The 13,210-nt window shown below is 39.0% G+C and overlaps 1 protein-coding gene across 2 annotated transcripts in view; it reads left to right on the forward strand.

Moving 5' to 3' along the window:
* The window catches only part of LOC107048548 (filamin-A), a 47,560-nt gene that overhangs the window by 9,527 nt on the left and 24,823 nt on the right, over positions 1–13,210 (forward strand). Inside the window, exons 4-10 of one of the 2 annotated variants that reach the window (XM_015271770.1) lie at positions 1,738–1,865; positions 1,989–2,003; positions 2,437–2,860; positions 3,720–4,565; positions 5,614–6,115; positions 10,609–10,953; positions 12,117–12,730. In XM_015271770.1, the coding sequence (XP_015127256.1) occupies positions 1,738–1,865; positions 1,989–2,003; positions 2,437–2,860; positions 3,720–4,565; positions 5,614–6,115; positions 10,609–10,953; positions 12,117–12,730 (2,874 nt within the window). The remainder of the gene's footprint in view (positions 1–1,737; positions 1,866–1,988; positions 2,004–2,436; positions 2,861–3,719; positions 4,566–5,613; positions 6,116–10,608; positions 10,954–12,116; positions 12,731–13,210) is intronic. The other variant, XM_015271780.1, reaches the window with a different exon arrangement.

Below are 13,210 nucleotides of genomic sequence, written 5' to 3' on the forward strand. Positions count from 1 at the left end.
GTCGCAATTTTGGTTGCGGGGTGTACTAGTTTTCGGACACTTAAGGATAGGCCTTGGAGGAAAACTTTTGTCATAAAAAATTTTCAGGGTAATCCTATCAAATGAATTTTTACCTTAATTTTCGATTATTTCAATAACCTTACGATTAATTAATCTGAAAAACAGATGTATGAGGTTTCGGATATTCTATCCTTCGACGGGTAACTTCAGAGCCCCAGTTATCGGTCGTATGGTATTGAAATGGGGAGGGACTATCTGGGAACCAGTACTTATCCGGAAACTACTACTACTGCTATTTACATGATATATGTCGGGCACATTAAATTTCTGTCCTAAAAAAATGTCATAAAATTGAACAAGTATCCTAAAATTTTGCACCCAATCAACAAATTTATTGGTTCAAGTAGCTCGCGATTTGATTCAAGTATTTTTTTTTGCTCAATTTTAGTACACGAAAAAAAAGGAAACGGTAAGAGGCTTGGGATCGTAGGATTTTCGTCTGAGAAATCCACAAGCGGAGCGCTTCGGCAGGAAAATCCTGTCGTTTTCCCTGCGGAACACAAACAAATTATTTAGTTACAAGAGAAACAAATTATTTCTTCCCAATGTTAAATGAAATCGTCCATGACGCAACGTTGCCGGAAACTCGCTAAACGCGCCCGGACAGTGTAGAGTGCATTCGGTAACGCTAAAGCTTAAATAACACGGCGGGGAATCCCCGCAGAGGTGACCAAGTCGCAGGGTTGCGTTTGGTGACGAGATTAGGGTTAATTATTTGAACATTCAACAGTGTTACCAGATCGTGACGTCACCCCATTTAAAATTGTACAGGTTTTGGCTATAAATCGCCAAAATCTGGCAACCCTGACATTCAATAGGAATCAGAATATACGCGCAAAATTATGAGAATAGTGGGAAAATTACCGCATTATGTGAGGCATCATTCTCTTCGTCGCATGAAATTTAAAACAAACTCATGAATTTATACACGAATAGAACTCGTAATTTACTATTTCACATTATAACTATTTCATCACTTAATAAATTCGACATTTTACACACGCTCCGCACATTGTGATGAAGAATAGAGTTCAACAATTGTGGGAAAAGTGTTCTTTGACCCTTGGGAGGGTAGCACTCGCCTTCGGCGAGTAATATTCATCACTTTTCTTTATTTATCATTTTTTTAAACATTTTAAAAAATATTTTTTATTTGACAGCCGGCCTAAAACAACTTTTTTGTAATACGTGCCTCAAAAGTGCTTTTTTCGAAACGGCTCAGCGTGCGTAAAGTGAATTTCGAGTGCGTAAAGTGAAGCTCACGCTTTAGATGGACTAGGACGGTAACGTAGATTTCATGTCGCGAAATATGTCATAAAATACCGAGCGGGAGAGTATTTAGAATATTCAAAAGGGTCAAAAAAATCAGGAAAATTCACCAAAGTGTGAAAATCGGGAGTTACCAATTATTCAGATGGACTATGGCGGTTAGTCTGTAATTGGTCAGCAAAAATTCCGTAGCAGACCATCTATTTAATTGCAATGTGTCGGTACATACGGTAATGCCGTCATAACTTCGTCATGCGATGAGAATTATCCTATTTGCATTCGCCGTGACGGTCATATGACGAATCACAACATTTTTTCATGCCTCTATTCTCTTCTCCATTCCGTTTTTCATCATATTCTTCTCACTTTTCATCTCATTTGAATTCAACGTTCGATTGATATTTTTAGCTCATTAGCCCTGAAGAAATGGTCAATCCAAACGTAGACGAATTGTCCATGATGACATATCTCTCTCAATATCCACACGCTAAATTGAAGCCTGGTGCTCCAATCAGACCACGCACCAATCCAAACAGGTAATTAAAAATGTTATGCTGCTGTCTTTCGTTCAATTCAAATTCGATAATGAAAATTCTGAAACTTGATGAATCGAAATTTTGATGAATAAGTAATGAGTTTATTTCATTTTTCGGTCGCAGCGTGCCTCCGCCCCGGTAAGTCGGGAAGCACAGTTGTTTTCTCCAATAATATTATAAATTAATTTCATTTAATTCACAAGGATTTGCGCATTAATACCAATCGCATAATGTCAATCACACAGACAACAGGGGGAGAAGAAAACGATACACACTCTTAAATTCTAATCAGAGTTTGAACCCTAACACGTCGATATTATTTTCCACTTTGTTCAATTTTTTTACCTAATTTGGGAACTCTGGACGATTAAACAAAAAACAGTCCATCAATGGATATTAAAATCAATTATTTTGGTAATTATTTGCGGTTCGCTGGTTTGCAGGCGTGCTGTAACATTGAATTATGGCCTAACGCTTGTTAAAACGTGTGTACAACGAGGCAGTCGTTGTCTTTGGTTTGTTGACCCCTTGAAAACCCCTTTAATCTCATTGAAATGGTCTTCTTTGACAGAGTACGTGCCTATGGTCCTGGAATCGAACCGAAGGGCCCGATTGTCGGTGCTCCAGCAAATTTCACCGTTGAGACTTTCTCAGCAGGAAAAGGCGATGTTCAGGTGACAGTTGATGATCCCAAGGGTCAAAAATTGCCTGTTGACATTCGCTTCAACAATGACAGAAATCTCACCTACTCTGTTTCGTACACACCGAAAGCCGAGGGCCCTCACAAGGTGAAAATACTTTATGGAGGTCGAGAAATTCCAAAGAGTCCGTATCCTGTTCTGGTCGAGGGTCAACCTGGCGATCCTGGCAAAGTCACTGCTAGTGGACCTGGATTGCAACCCCAAGGTGTCGTCGTCAATCGTCCAACTTATTTCGATATATTTACCAAGGATGCTGGAAGGGGAGTTCCTGAAGTCATCATTCTCGATCCTCAGGTAGGAAAAAAATGAATTTTCATTTTTTACAGAAAACTCGAACTCAAAGAAATCAGACACTTTTTCGAGGGCGAAAGAAATGTAAGAAAAGTCTATCAAAATGTTCCTATCTCCGTTGAAATTCTGAGACGTTTATTGAGAATCCATTTTCAACTCTTGCTTATTTACATCGAAGAAGCTACAGTTAATTGTAATTATGAAAAGTTGCTCGATGGTGTCATAATAGTTCACACAATGCAAAACTTGTTTATAGTCTGTAATTCGATTCTGCTCGTTATTTCTATTTTCATTTACAGTCAACAAAATTTCAGGCAACACCCCAATTCTTATTCCGACATCCCAATTTTTTAAATATCAATTCAAATTTCAACTTTTTTTTGTAATCGATATGTTTAAATAAAATCATCTCAGGAGTTGTTCAATTATTTGGATGGAAGTTGCATAATTCAGTAGCGAAGCGGTAAAACGGTCTGAATCGATTTTCACCATTAGTTAGTTTCCAATGAATATCTCGGAACCTAATGCAGACAGTAAAATTTTTGTCAGAATCTTTTTTGTAGCCCTCAATTCCCTTTACAAAAAAATATTTTCACAAAAATTTCGTTATCTCCATTAGATTCGGAGGAAACTCCGCTGAGAGTTGAGTCGACTTAACTCATTTTACTGTTTCGCTACTGAATTTGAGTTTTATCGTTCTAATATACAAAAAAGGAAATATTTTTAAAGTAGAAAAAGCGTGTAGTTCATAACGGGTCACCCCCTCTTCAACCTCTAACCGATGTACCCCCAATCATCGCCGATTTTTAGAAATAATTTCCACTCATGAAACTTTAATGATCTTCACAATTTGTTCCTGCAGAGCTCGAAGACTACAGTTCCCGTAAAACTGCGTCAAACATCCCCAGACGTCTGGCGCTGTGAGTACTGTTCCCCAGTGACAGGTCTCCACTCAGTAAACGTATTCTTCGCTGGTAAACTGATCCCAAAGAGTCCAATGGGAGTCAACGTCGCCCCAGTATCAGACGCCAAGAAGTGTCGTGCTTACGGTCGAGGTCTGCTCTCCACCGGTGTTCGTGTGAAAGACATCGCAGACTTCACGATTACCACCAACGACGCTGGAGAAGGAGTGGTTGACGCTCGCTGCATCGGTCCAGGTGGTGTGAGCCTCCCCGTCACCATAAACAAGGTCGACGACAACACGTACAAGTGCCACTACGTCCCAGTGAAGGATGGGCGCCACGTGGTGATGATAACTTACGGTGGAAAGGAGATCCCCAAGTCACCATTCGAGGTGAACGTCGGTCCCTACAAAGAATCCTCAATCCGAGTATTCGGGCCAGGATTGCACGGGGGAATTGTCAATCACCCAGCGAAATTCACTGTGGACACCAATGGCGAGACTGGAGCTCTGGGATTCTCCATCGAGGGCCCGTCCAAAGCGAAAATCGAGTGCCAAGACAATGGAGATGGAACTGCTGATGTCACCTATCTGCCAACAGCCCCAGGGCCATACGCAGTGCACATCCTCTGCGACAACGAGGACATTCCCAAGTCTCCGTACATCGCAAACATTGTTCCTGCGAGTGACTTTCATCCTGATAAAGTCGAGGTTTCCGGCCCAGGGATTCAACCTGAAGGTGTTCACCGCGATAAGCCCACTCACTTCACGATAGACCCACGAAAGGCTGGACAGGCGCCTCTGGAGGTTTGTCATTCGTTATTTTATTTATTAAAGACTTGAGGGTTCAATCATGATACTAAATTAGTATATGCAGAACAAATTTATATACGCGGAGAGAAATGTTCAATGACAATTACGTATCTTGTCCGTAATTTCGGAGCGAAATGTGGTTGTAGAAAATTTTACGGAACTGTTCCGTAATTTTTATCTGAATTTCCTGTAAAAAATTACGATACTGTCATTTAAATTTTCTGAGTCGATTCCGTAATCGGTGAGCGAATTGTGAGTTCCGTAATTTTTACTGAACATTTCTGTCCGTGTATACAATTCAGTATAAGATGCGATGAGAGAAAAACAGAAGAGCTTACAATCAAGTCTTACTTGCGCCAAAAAATCGCTTGTTAAAAATGATTAAAAAAGGATTTTTTGTGCCAAACGTGCGAAGCGTGCGCCGAGATTGAACATTTTTATTGCAAGAATAGATTTAGTCTTTTCAAAAAAAATTATTCTTTGTGCAAGCAAGGATTGTAATTTCTAGCACTTCTTCTTTATTCGATGCTCCCAGACGTATTTCGCTCCTGGCAAATGCTCGTTTTATATAACACGAGGGATAGTAATTTGTCGTTTCAGCTATTCAATAATCACAGACGAAAAACGAATTCTTAAATGAAATAATAATAATTATATGGCAGCAATCTTGTAACTTGGGGACAAAATATTCTTTGATAAACTTCCCTCTATAAAACATATTTTTATCCTGAAAAGCCACCGTCTCAAGCAGCAGAGCAATTATTCATGTTTGCGACTTTCAAATTCGAATCAAACAACTATTTTTTGATAATTTTCAACCAACGATTTTGTTGGCCCAAACAAGACTTTGTTCTTCTCTCAGTGTAGTGAAAGAAACCTTGAGAGACATAGCATTCTAGTTATCAGTTACTTGTGCGTCTTGTGACAATCATGGAGAGTGGAGACATCCCAACACCCAGCGCATCATCGCATGAATTGATAAATTTACTGCCTAGTGTGGCGAATGCAGTGGTGAAATGATACCAAATTTATTCTATTCTAGGTGGCCATTCAAGACGCCCTTGGACGTCAAGTGCCTGTGAAGCTCGATAACAAGAAAGATGGGACTGTCCAGGCTCACTACACTCCGACCTCTGGGGCTGGACACGTGGTGATGGTGAATTATGGAAACGTCGCCACGAAGAAATCCCCTTACAGGGTCAAAGTCACCTCTCCATTGAATCCAGCAATGGTCCAGGCCTTTGGACCTGGCCTCGAGAAAGGAGTCAAGTCTAACACTCCAACTCACTTCAATATTGACTGCAGAGAGGCTGGCAACGGAGAACTCGATGTCAACATGACTGGACCCGATGGACGTGATCTTCCAGTGACGTTGAGTGATAATGAGGATGGCACTTACACTGTTGACTACGTGGCGCCTCTACCTGGAACCTACAAGGTGGATCTCACCTACGGAGGACTGAAGGTACCTAAATGTCCAATGAAGGTGAACGTTCAGCCTCATGTGGACGTCTCCAAGATCAAGGTCGACGGGCTAGAACCTAGTGAGTATCAAAATATTCGAGTTTTACATCTCTCCTACATCATTTTTTAGACTTTCAACACGAATATTCTTGACACCCTTGGGTTTATATTCCTCAATTATATGGTTTTTCATTTTGGGAAGCAGGAAGCAATTAACTAGCTGATTTATTAACGAGTATTGAAACAGGAGCTCATCCTTGGGGGTGGTAGAAAATTGCCTGGGATTAAGAAGGATGTTACTGCAAATGTGATTTGAGTTTTAAATTTTCTTGGACAGGGGCCAATGACTTAAAATAAGTTTCCTCGGGTGGCACGCGGTGTATATAATGAGTTTGCTACGGAAATACGGCATTTTGTTTAGCAAGACCGATGCACTTGAGCTAACGATGGTGATCAACAATTTTTTTTCCTTCCTCGACGAGGAAACTGCGCATCGGGGTGATGTTTAGGTAGTCTCTGTAAATTTGGTTTGGGTTGCCAGGCCATTCTATGTGGGTTCTTTCATGAAATAAATTCGTTTTCCTTGAAGGATATCCAAGTAATTCCAGGAAATTTCGTCAGTGAAAAATTTCATATTCCATTGCTTATCAACTTATGAGAAAATCAAAACTGTTCATTTCAGTTCAACTCTTTAGGGATACATTGGGTTACACATTACAGGATTTCCTCTCGATTGTCATTTTTATATGACAGCTTAGATGCAGCCCGTCGCATTTATTCAATACATTACTTTTTTTTAGAGGTTTCTGATTATTATTCGTTCAGCAGAATCCTCAGTTTTGGGTAGTTTCATGTGAATTGTTGGCCTCTTAACACCCACATTATTTTATTCCATTAGGAAATCCGTATAGTTTTTTTTTGAGGGGAGACTGCGGTAAAATTTGAAAGTCTTCGTTAAAGCTAGGGATTCAGCGACTTTTGAAGTAAGATGGGATGTTTAAAAGTTAAAAAAATGATGACCGCAATTTATTTTACCCGATGAATCAACGAAGGGTACTTTTTCCTTTTCTATCTTTAAAATTGTTCAAGTGAAATGAAAGTATGATGCTTGTTAAAAATATAATTTCTCCCGATTTTTTTAATTTCTCCTAGTGTTTGGGTACATTTTCCATTACACTGAATCCCACAAATTTCAAGTCTACGGGTAGGGGAGGTAGGGGCAAAGCGGACCCCTTCGAAAAAAAAAAGTGTGGGGTAAAGTGGACCCTTACATAAATTATTGAATCGAGTCGCCAGAATTATTCTAATACGTTTTATAAAGTGAAATTTACTACCTTGACTAAAAAAATATGCAATGAGGGCAAGTATAAATTTGTGTGAGCTCCTGCGGATCTAATTGTGAACAAGAAATGTGAGTTTTTGATCAACGGCGATTACATTCTATCCAATCGGTAGAACAACATGACAATGACTCCTGACAAACGGAAAATTAAAATAATTTTAAAAAAACAGAGGGTCCACTTTGCCCCAACATTAATTTTTTTTTTAATTTAATGACAGATCTTAATTGCAATTCTAATGAGATTATGATCTCCACGTGAAGTGCATTGACTCATTAGAATTTAAAAAACTAAACGATTCGCTTAGAGGGTCCGCTTTGCCCCTACCTCCCCTATACATCTTTTCAGGAGAGGATAGCATTATTTTCTTTAAATATTTCCCTCTCAGAAATAAATTATTTTTATACTTGAAAACCTTCTGTTATGTGGCATAAAATCGATTTTTGTAAACTTCTGAATACCGACACGCACGAACAAATTTAGTAGAAAAACCTAGCGAATTCGTTAGAAAATTCATCTGGATTTCTATTGAACTGTCTATTAGTTTTTGGCCGAATCTATTGAAACGTTCAGTAGAAAATATTCAATGTAAAAAGTCAATAGAATTCGATTTTTCTATATAACTTATTCTATTCAGATATTTTTTGTAGAATTTCCTCGGCTCAAATTTTCTAATTTTTTTTCGTCCTATTTTTCTGTTCATCTCATCAAGAAAATCATATAAAAACACTTAGAAAATTTGAGCCGAGGAAATTCTACAAAAAATATCTCAATAGAATAAGTTATGTCGAAAAATCGAATTTTATTGACTTTTTATATTGAATATTTTCTACTGAACGTTTCAATAGAATCGGCCAAAAACCAATAGAAAATTCAATAGGAATCCAATAGAATTTTCCAACAAATTCGCTAGATTTTTTCGTTACATTGTTTCATCCCTGGATCACTGTTATGAGTAAGAAATGATTTTCAGGGAACAAAATTGATTGTTTATAAATGATTTATAAAAAAAAGTTTCTATCGTCAAAAATTGCATTCTTCAATTTTATCATGAATTTTCCTCAAGACGAAGACCTGCTATTTTTTCAGATTGAAAAAAATGTTTTCTAATAGTTAAAAATAGAGAATCAAATGTAAACCTTCAAACTGCAAACCATAAAATCATTCCAAATGTGCGGAACTCAGGATCAAATAAGGTTTGTAAGGAAGCTCTGATGTGTAACTACGAATGTTAAAAATTATAAAAAAAAAGAAACAGCCAAAATACTTGGATATCCTTAATGCAACCGATTACACTGGGAATCATTGAATTAGGTCGCAAGGTGTTCCCGCGTCGTATGACTGGTTAGCGTCATTCCAACGGATCGCTACAACCAAAAATGTTTATTTTCAGAATACCCCTACAGTTTGAAATTCCTCGGTAGCAAGTTACGTAGTTACCACTTGGACTTTCAGCTAAAAATATTTATATCAAAAACATCGCAACCTTTTTGCACATGCTAATGCTCTTACAAAATCACCTAATCTTCCAGCATTCAAAAATTCTCGACAAAACGAGTAAAAACAGTATTTCTAATATTCACTTGATGTCTCATGGAAAAATGAGAAGAGGACTTTCACTTAGAAACAAGAGAGATGACTAACCAAGCGCATAAGTCATATTCCCTTAATTATGCGAATAATCATTATACTTGCTAACAAAATCAAAATAAACAAAAAAAAGCAGCAATCGTTCATCAAAAACAAAACAAAAAAAATCCTCGCAGCGGCACCGGTCAACAGCCTTCAACAATTTCGAGTGATAACGGAGGAGACTGGCAACAGAACGGCTGAGATACAAGTGGCAATAACAGCACCATCAGGCAATCGTGTTATGGCGCACCTGATACCAACACATGATGGTTATCTCGTTAACTTTACACCTATGGAACTAGGTGAATATTTGTTGGGTATTAGTTTTGGTGGTGAGCCAATAACACCACATCCATACCGCTTAAATTGTGTACATGGAAGTGATCCATCGAAAGTACGTGCTACTGGACCTGGCCTTTATCGTGGCCTTGTCGGTAGGCCCGCTGAATTTGTCATTGATACACGCGGCGCTGGCCAGGGTGGACTGGGTGTCACTGTTGAAGGCCCATGCGAGGCTGCCATCAACTGTCGTGACAATGGGGATGGCACATGCTCAGTTGCTTATCTACCTACTGAACCTGGAGATTATGGGATTAATATCACTTTCAATGATCGACACATTCCTGGATCACCGTTTCAAGCTATCATCGGACCGGACGCCGATCTTTCCAAGATCAAGGTCATCGGAAATGGCATTCAGCCCCATGGTTAGGAGACGCGTGCAAAACTTGATTTTTTTTTGATTTTTTTTTCTCTTGCAATTGCTTGGAATAGTTGCACAGCATGAGTTTGTGGAAACTTTTCTCCTATTCTCCCTCCTGCTTTTCCGATTGCCTTGGACTAATGAGTTTTTTTGTTTGGATTTTTGTCATTTACTTTAGCTGTTGATTGACTTTCGTTCAAGACCGCATTTGCTTTCTATGCCTCTCTATTTTTTTGAAGTTAGATATTTCGGTTTTATATTTGGCGAGTATGTGAGGTGGCGGAGGGGTGAAACGTAACGAGTGTATTTTCTGTACGGCTTTTCACGGACGAAAAAATTTAATAGAAAAACCTATCGACTTCGTTAGAAAACTCTATTGAATTTCTATTGAACTGTTCTATTAGTTTTTGGCCGATTCTATGGACATGTTCAATAGAAAATATTGAGTAGAAAAGTCAATAGAATTCAATTTTTCTATTCTACTGAGATATTTTCTATAGAATTTCATCAGCTCAAATTCTCTAAGTTTTTTCGTTAGAAATTCAACAAGTCGTTTTTTCGTTAGAAATTCAACAAGATGTTTCACCCTGAAGATGTTCATTGAGGGAATAATTCCCCGTTCGACAAGAATGTCATATTTATTTTGTTGTACTTTCACGTATGAAGAATTTCTCTAGACTAATTTCCTGTAGGGATTCATTAGATTTATCGAATTTTTGCGGAAAGACCATTCCAGGATTTCCCATAGAACCCAATAGAATACATTCACAGAAAGTACTCATGCGTGTTACCCCTCCGCCACTGAATAGTCTTCTTTGTCAAATGAAATAATTTCAGAATGATGATTAGATCCTCTTGGTGATTGAAATTGTGCTCAACATTTGGCTTTTATTTTTAGGCATAGCTGTGAACATCCCGACTGAATTCACTGTTGACACCAGGGCAGTTCCGAAAACGAAAACAGATGATGGAAAGGTTTCTTGTTCAATTACGAATCCAAGTGGAGGAAAAACTGAGAAGACAATAACGCCACAGAACGATGGAACTTACCGTATCAGTTACACACCTTTTGAGGAGGGTCCTCACACCATTGATATTCTTTACGATAATGTGCCTGTTCCGGGCTCTCCGTTCTCGGTTAATGTCAAGAGGATTTGTGATCCGACCAAGTGCAAGGCTTACGGACCAGGTTTGAAGAAGGGAATTGTGGATAAGGTCAATAAGTTCACCGTTGAGACAAGTGGTGAGTCTGAAATTGGCTTGTCCAAATTAATTAATAATCTTGGCTAGGGATGTAACAGATAAAGTTGACCGGCCAATTTACCGTCATTTTACACGTAAATTACACTTTTAAAAAAGTGACGGAATTTCGCGTCACAAAAATGAGCAAAGAAATTCTTGCCAGTCATTTTGTATCTAAATAGAGCGCGACAGATTTACCTAATTTATCCAATGAAAAATTTTATACAACTATTTTTCTATAATTGAGACCCTATTCTTAACTACACTGATAGAACGGTTTAATTGAACCAAACGAGACATTTTAACTATTACCACGATTCGTTAACTATTAACTGAATCGTTCCACCTTTTCTATCAGTGTAGAGTAGGGTCACAATCACAGAATCTATAAAGCTAAAAAAAATCGCGATTGGCCGTAAGCATGGAATGACCGAATAACTTTTGACCCTCAATTTCCATCCATATAAATGAATAAATTCTCATTTATCACTATCGTTCCGCGTTACATCATGAATATATTACATATCGAAACATAGGAAATCCATAAAAAAATCATGAACACCATAAATACTCGAAGGTTGACGATTCTTCTAGCCATTTGAGTGAGTTCATTTGCGATAAAATAATACTCAAGTACAAGAATATTTGAAAGCATGAGACCTTTCTCGGGGCACGTGAGTTGAGATATCTGGAAGAACTAAGAGATTGAAGAAACCGTACTTGTCTCAAGTAAATATGTTTCAGATATTAGAATTTTTCCTCAGTGTAATTAAAATTGATTACGGGAATTGAAAGGAGAATGTAATGGAAAAAAATGCTAGCATGAGTTTTTGAGGAAGAAATGTCGGGGAATCGGAAGGGAGGAGTCGAAAAATGGGAAATAACGCCTTGCGTGATTTATGAACGATCCCTCAGAAATTATTCAATATCAGTCGACCGTAATGGTTGGGTGAGTTAGGTGGTGTTGTTCCGGGGTTTTCCATGGTTTCCCGTGGAGTCCTAGCCCGAATGGGACACAGTTAAGAGTAAGATGGCCCATGGTAACGCAGATAAAAAATCAGAAGAGAGAAGTGGGAGAAGCAAGGCAGACGAAAGGAGAGCCTATAAAACCGTAATGGTAGTAGGAAAGAAATATGAATAAAAAAAAATATTCAATATCATCAGATGCTGGAAATGGTGGGTTGGGTCTTGCCATCGAGGGTCCCTCTGAAGCCAAGATGACCTGCAAGGACAACTACGATGGCTCCTGCAGTGTGGAGTATGTACCCACAGAACCAGGTGACTACGACGTAGCCATCAAGTTCGGTGAGAAGCACATCCCAGGCTCGCCCTTCAGGGTCCCAGTGGAGAACGCAGTCGAGGGTAGAAATGACGTGATAGCCTACGGACCAGGTCTAGAGCCCGAGATGGTTCGCGAGGGTGTACCAGCGCAATTCATGGTGGACACTTCGAAATGCCCTGGAGAGCAACTCAACGTAAAACTGAAGACAGACAAGGGCCAGATGCAGAAACCCAAGATCGAGAGTCGGGGGAATGGCCTCTACGAGGTAACTTATATGCCCCCAGCAGCTGGAGCTAACATCCAAGTTGATGTTTTATACGGGAATAAGAGAATCCCTGATAGCCCCTACAGTTTCCACGTGAAACCAGGCTGCGATCCCAATAAAGTAGTTCTCTCCGGTCCTGGCGTTGCCTCGGTCTGCACAGCATCTTTCCCAACAGACTTTGTCGTCGATACATCGAAAGCTGGATATGGCGATCTCGAGGTTCAAGTGCTGGTGAGTATCTTTTAGATGAGTTTGTGCATGATGAGAGCTGGGGAAAATTCCACTGACAAATTGAAAGATGTCTTATGCCTTTGTAATACTTGGGTTATAAACTTGTTAGTTTCTACGGAGATTTCGAGAAGGTTGTAAGACAATTCAGACAGATACAGAATCCTCTGAAAAATCATGACATTTCTGAATCTATCGAGAATGTTCCATGTGATTCCCAGATTTTCTAGGGCCTGTGACGATTTTCAGGAGAATAGCAGCTCGAATCTGTCTAATGATCAATAAAAAAATGTCAATATATCAGAAACTGGATACGATATAATTCGAGAGATTGGGGGAAAGTGGAACGTTCATTATCGTCTTAAAATCCTAATATCTCTGTTTATAAACAAAGATATTAAGCATGACAGTTGATGGCAAACGTTCCACCTCGCCCCACCTTCCTCTATCCCAAGTTTATTGCTTTGAAAGACGAAAGAATAC

This window comes from Diachasma alloeum, unplaced genomic scaffold (assembly GCF_001412515.2).
Source record: "Diachasma alloeum isolate Michigan unplaced genomic scaffold, Dall2.0 Dall_scaffold_00176, whole genome shotgun sequence".
In the NCBI taxonomy this organism is placed as follows: Eukaryota; Metazoa; Arthropoda; class Insecta; order Hymenoptera; family Braconidae; genus Diachasma; species Diachasma alloeum.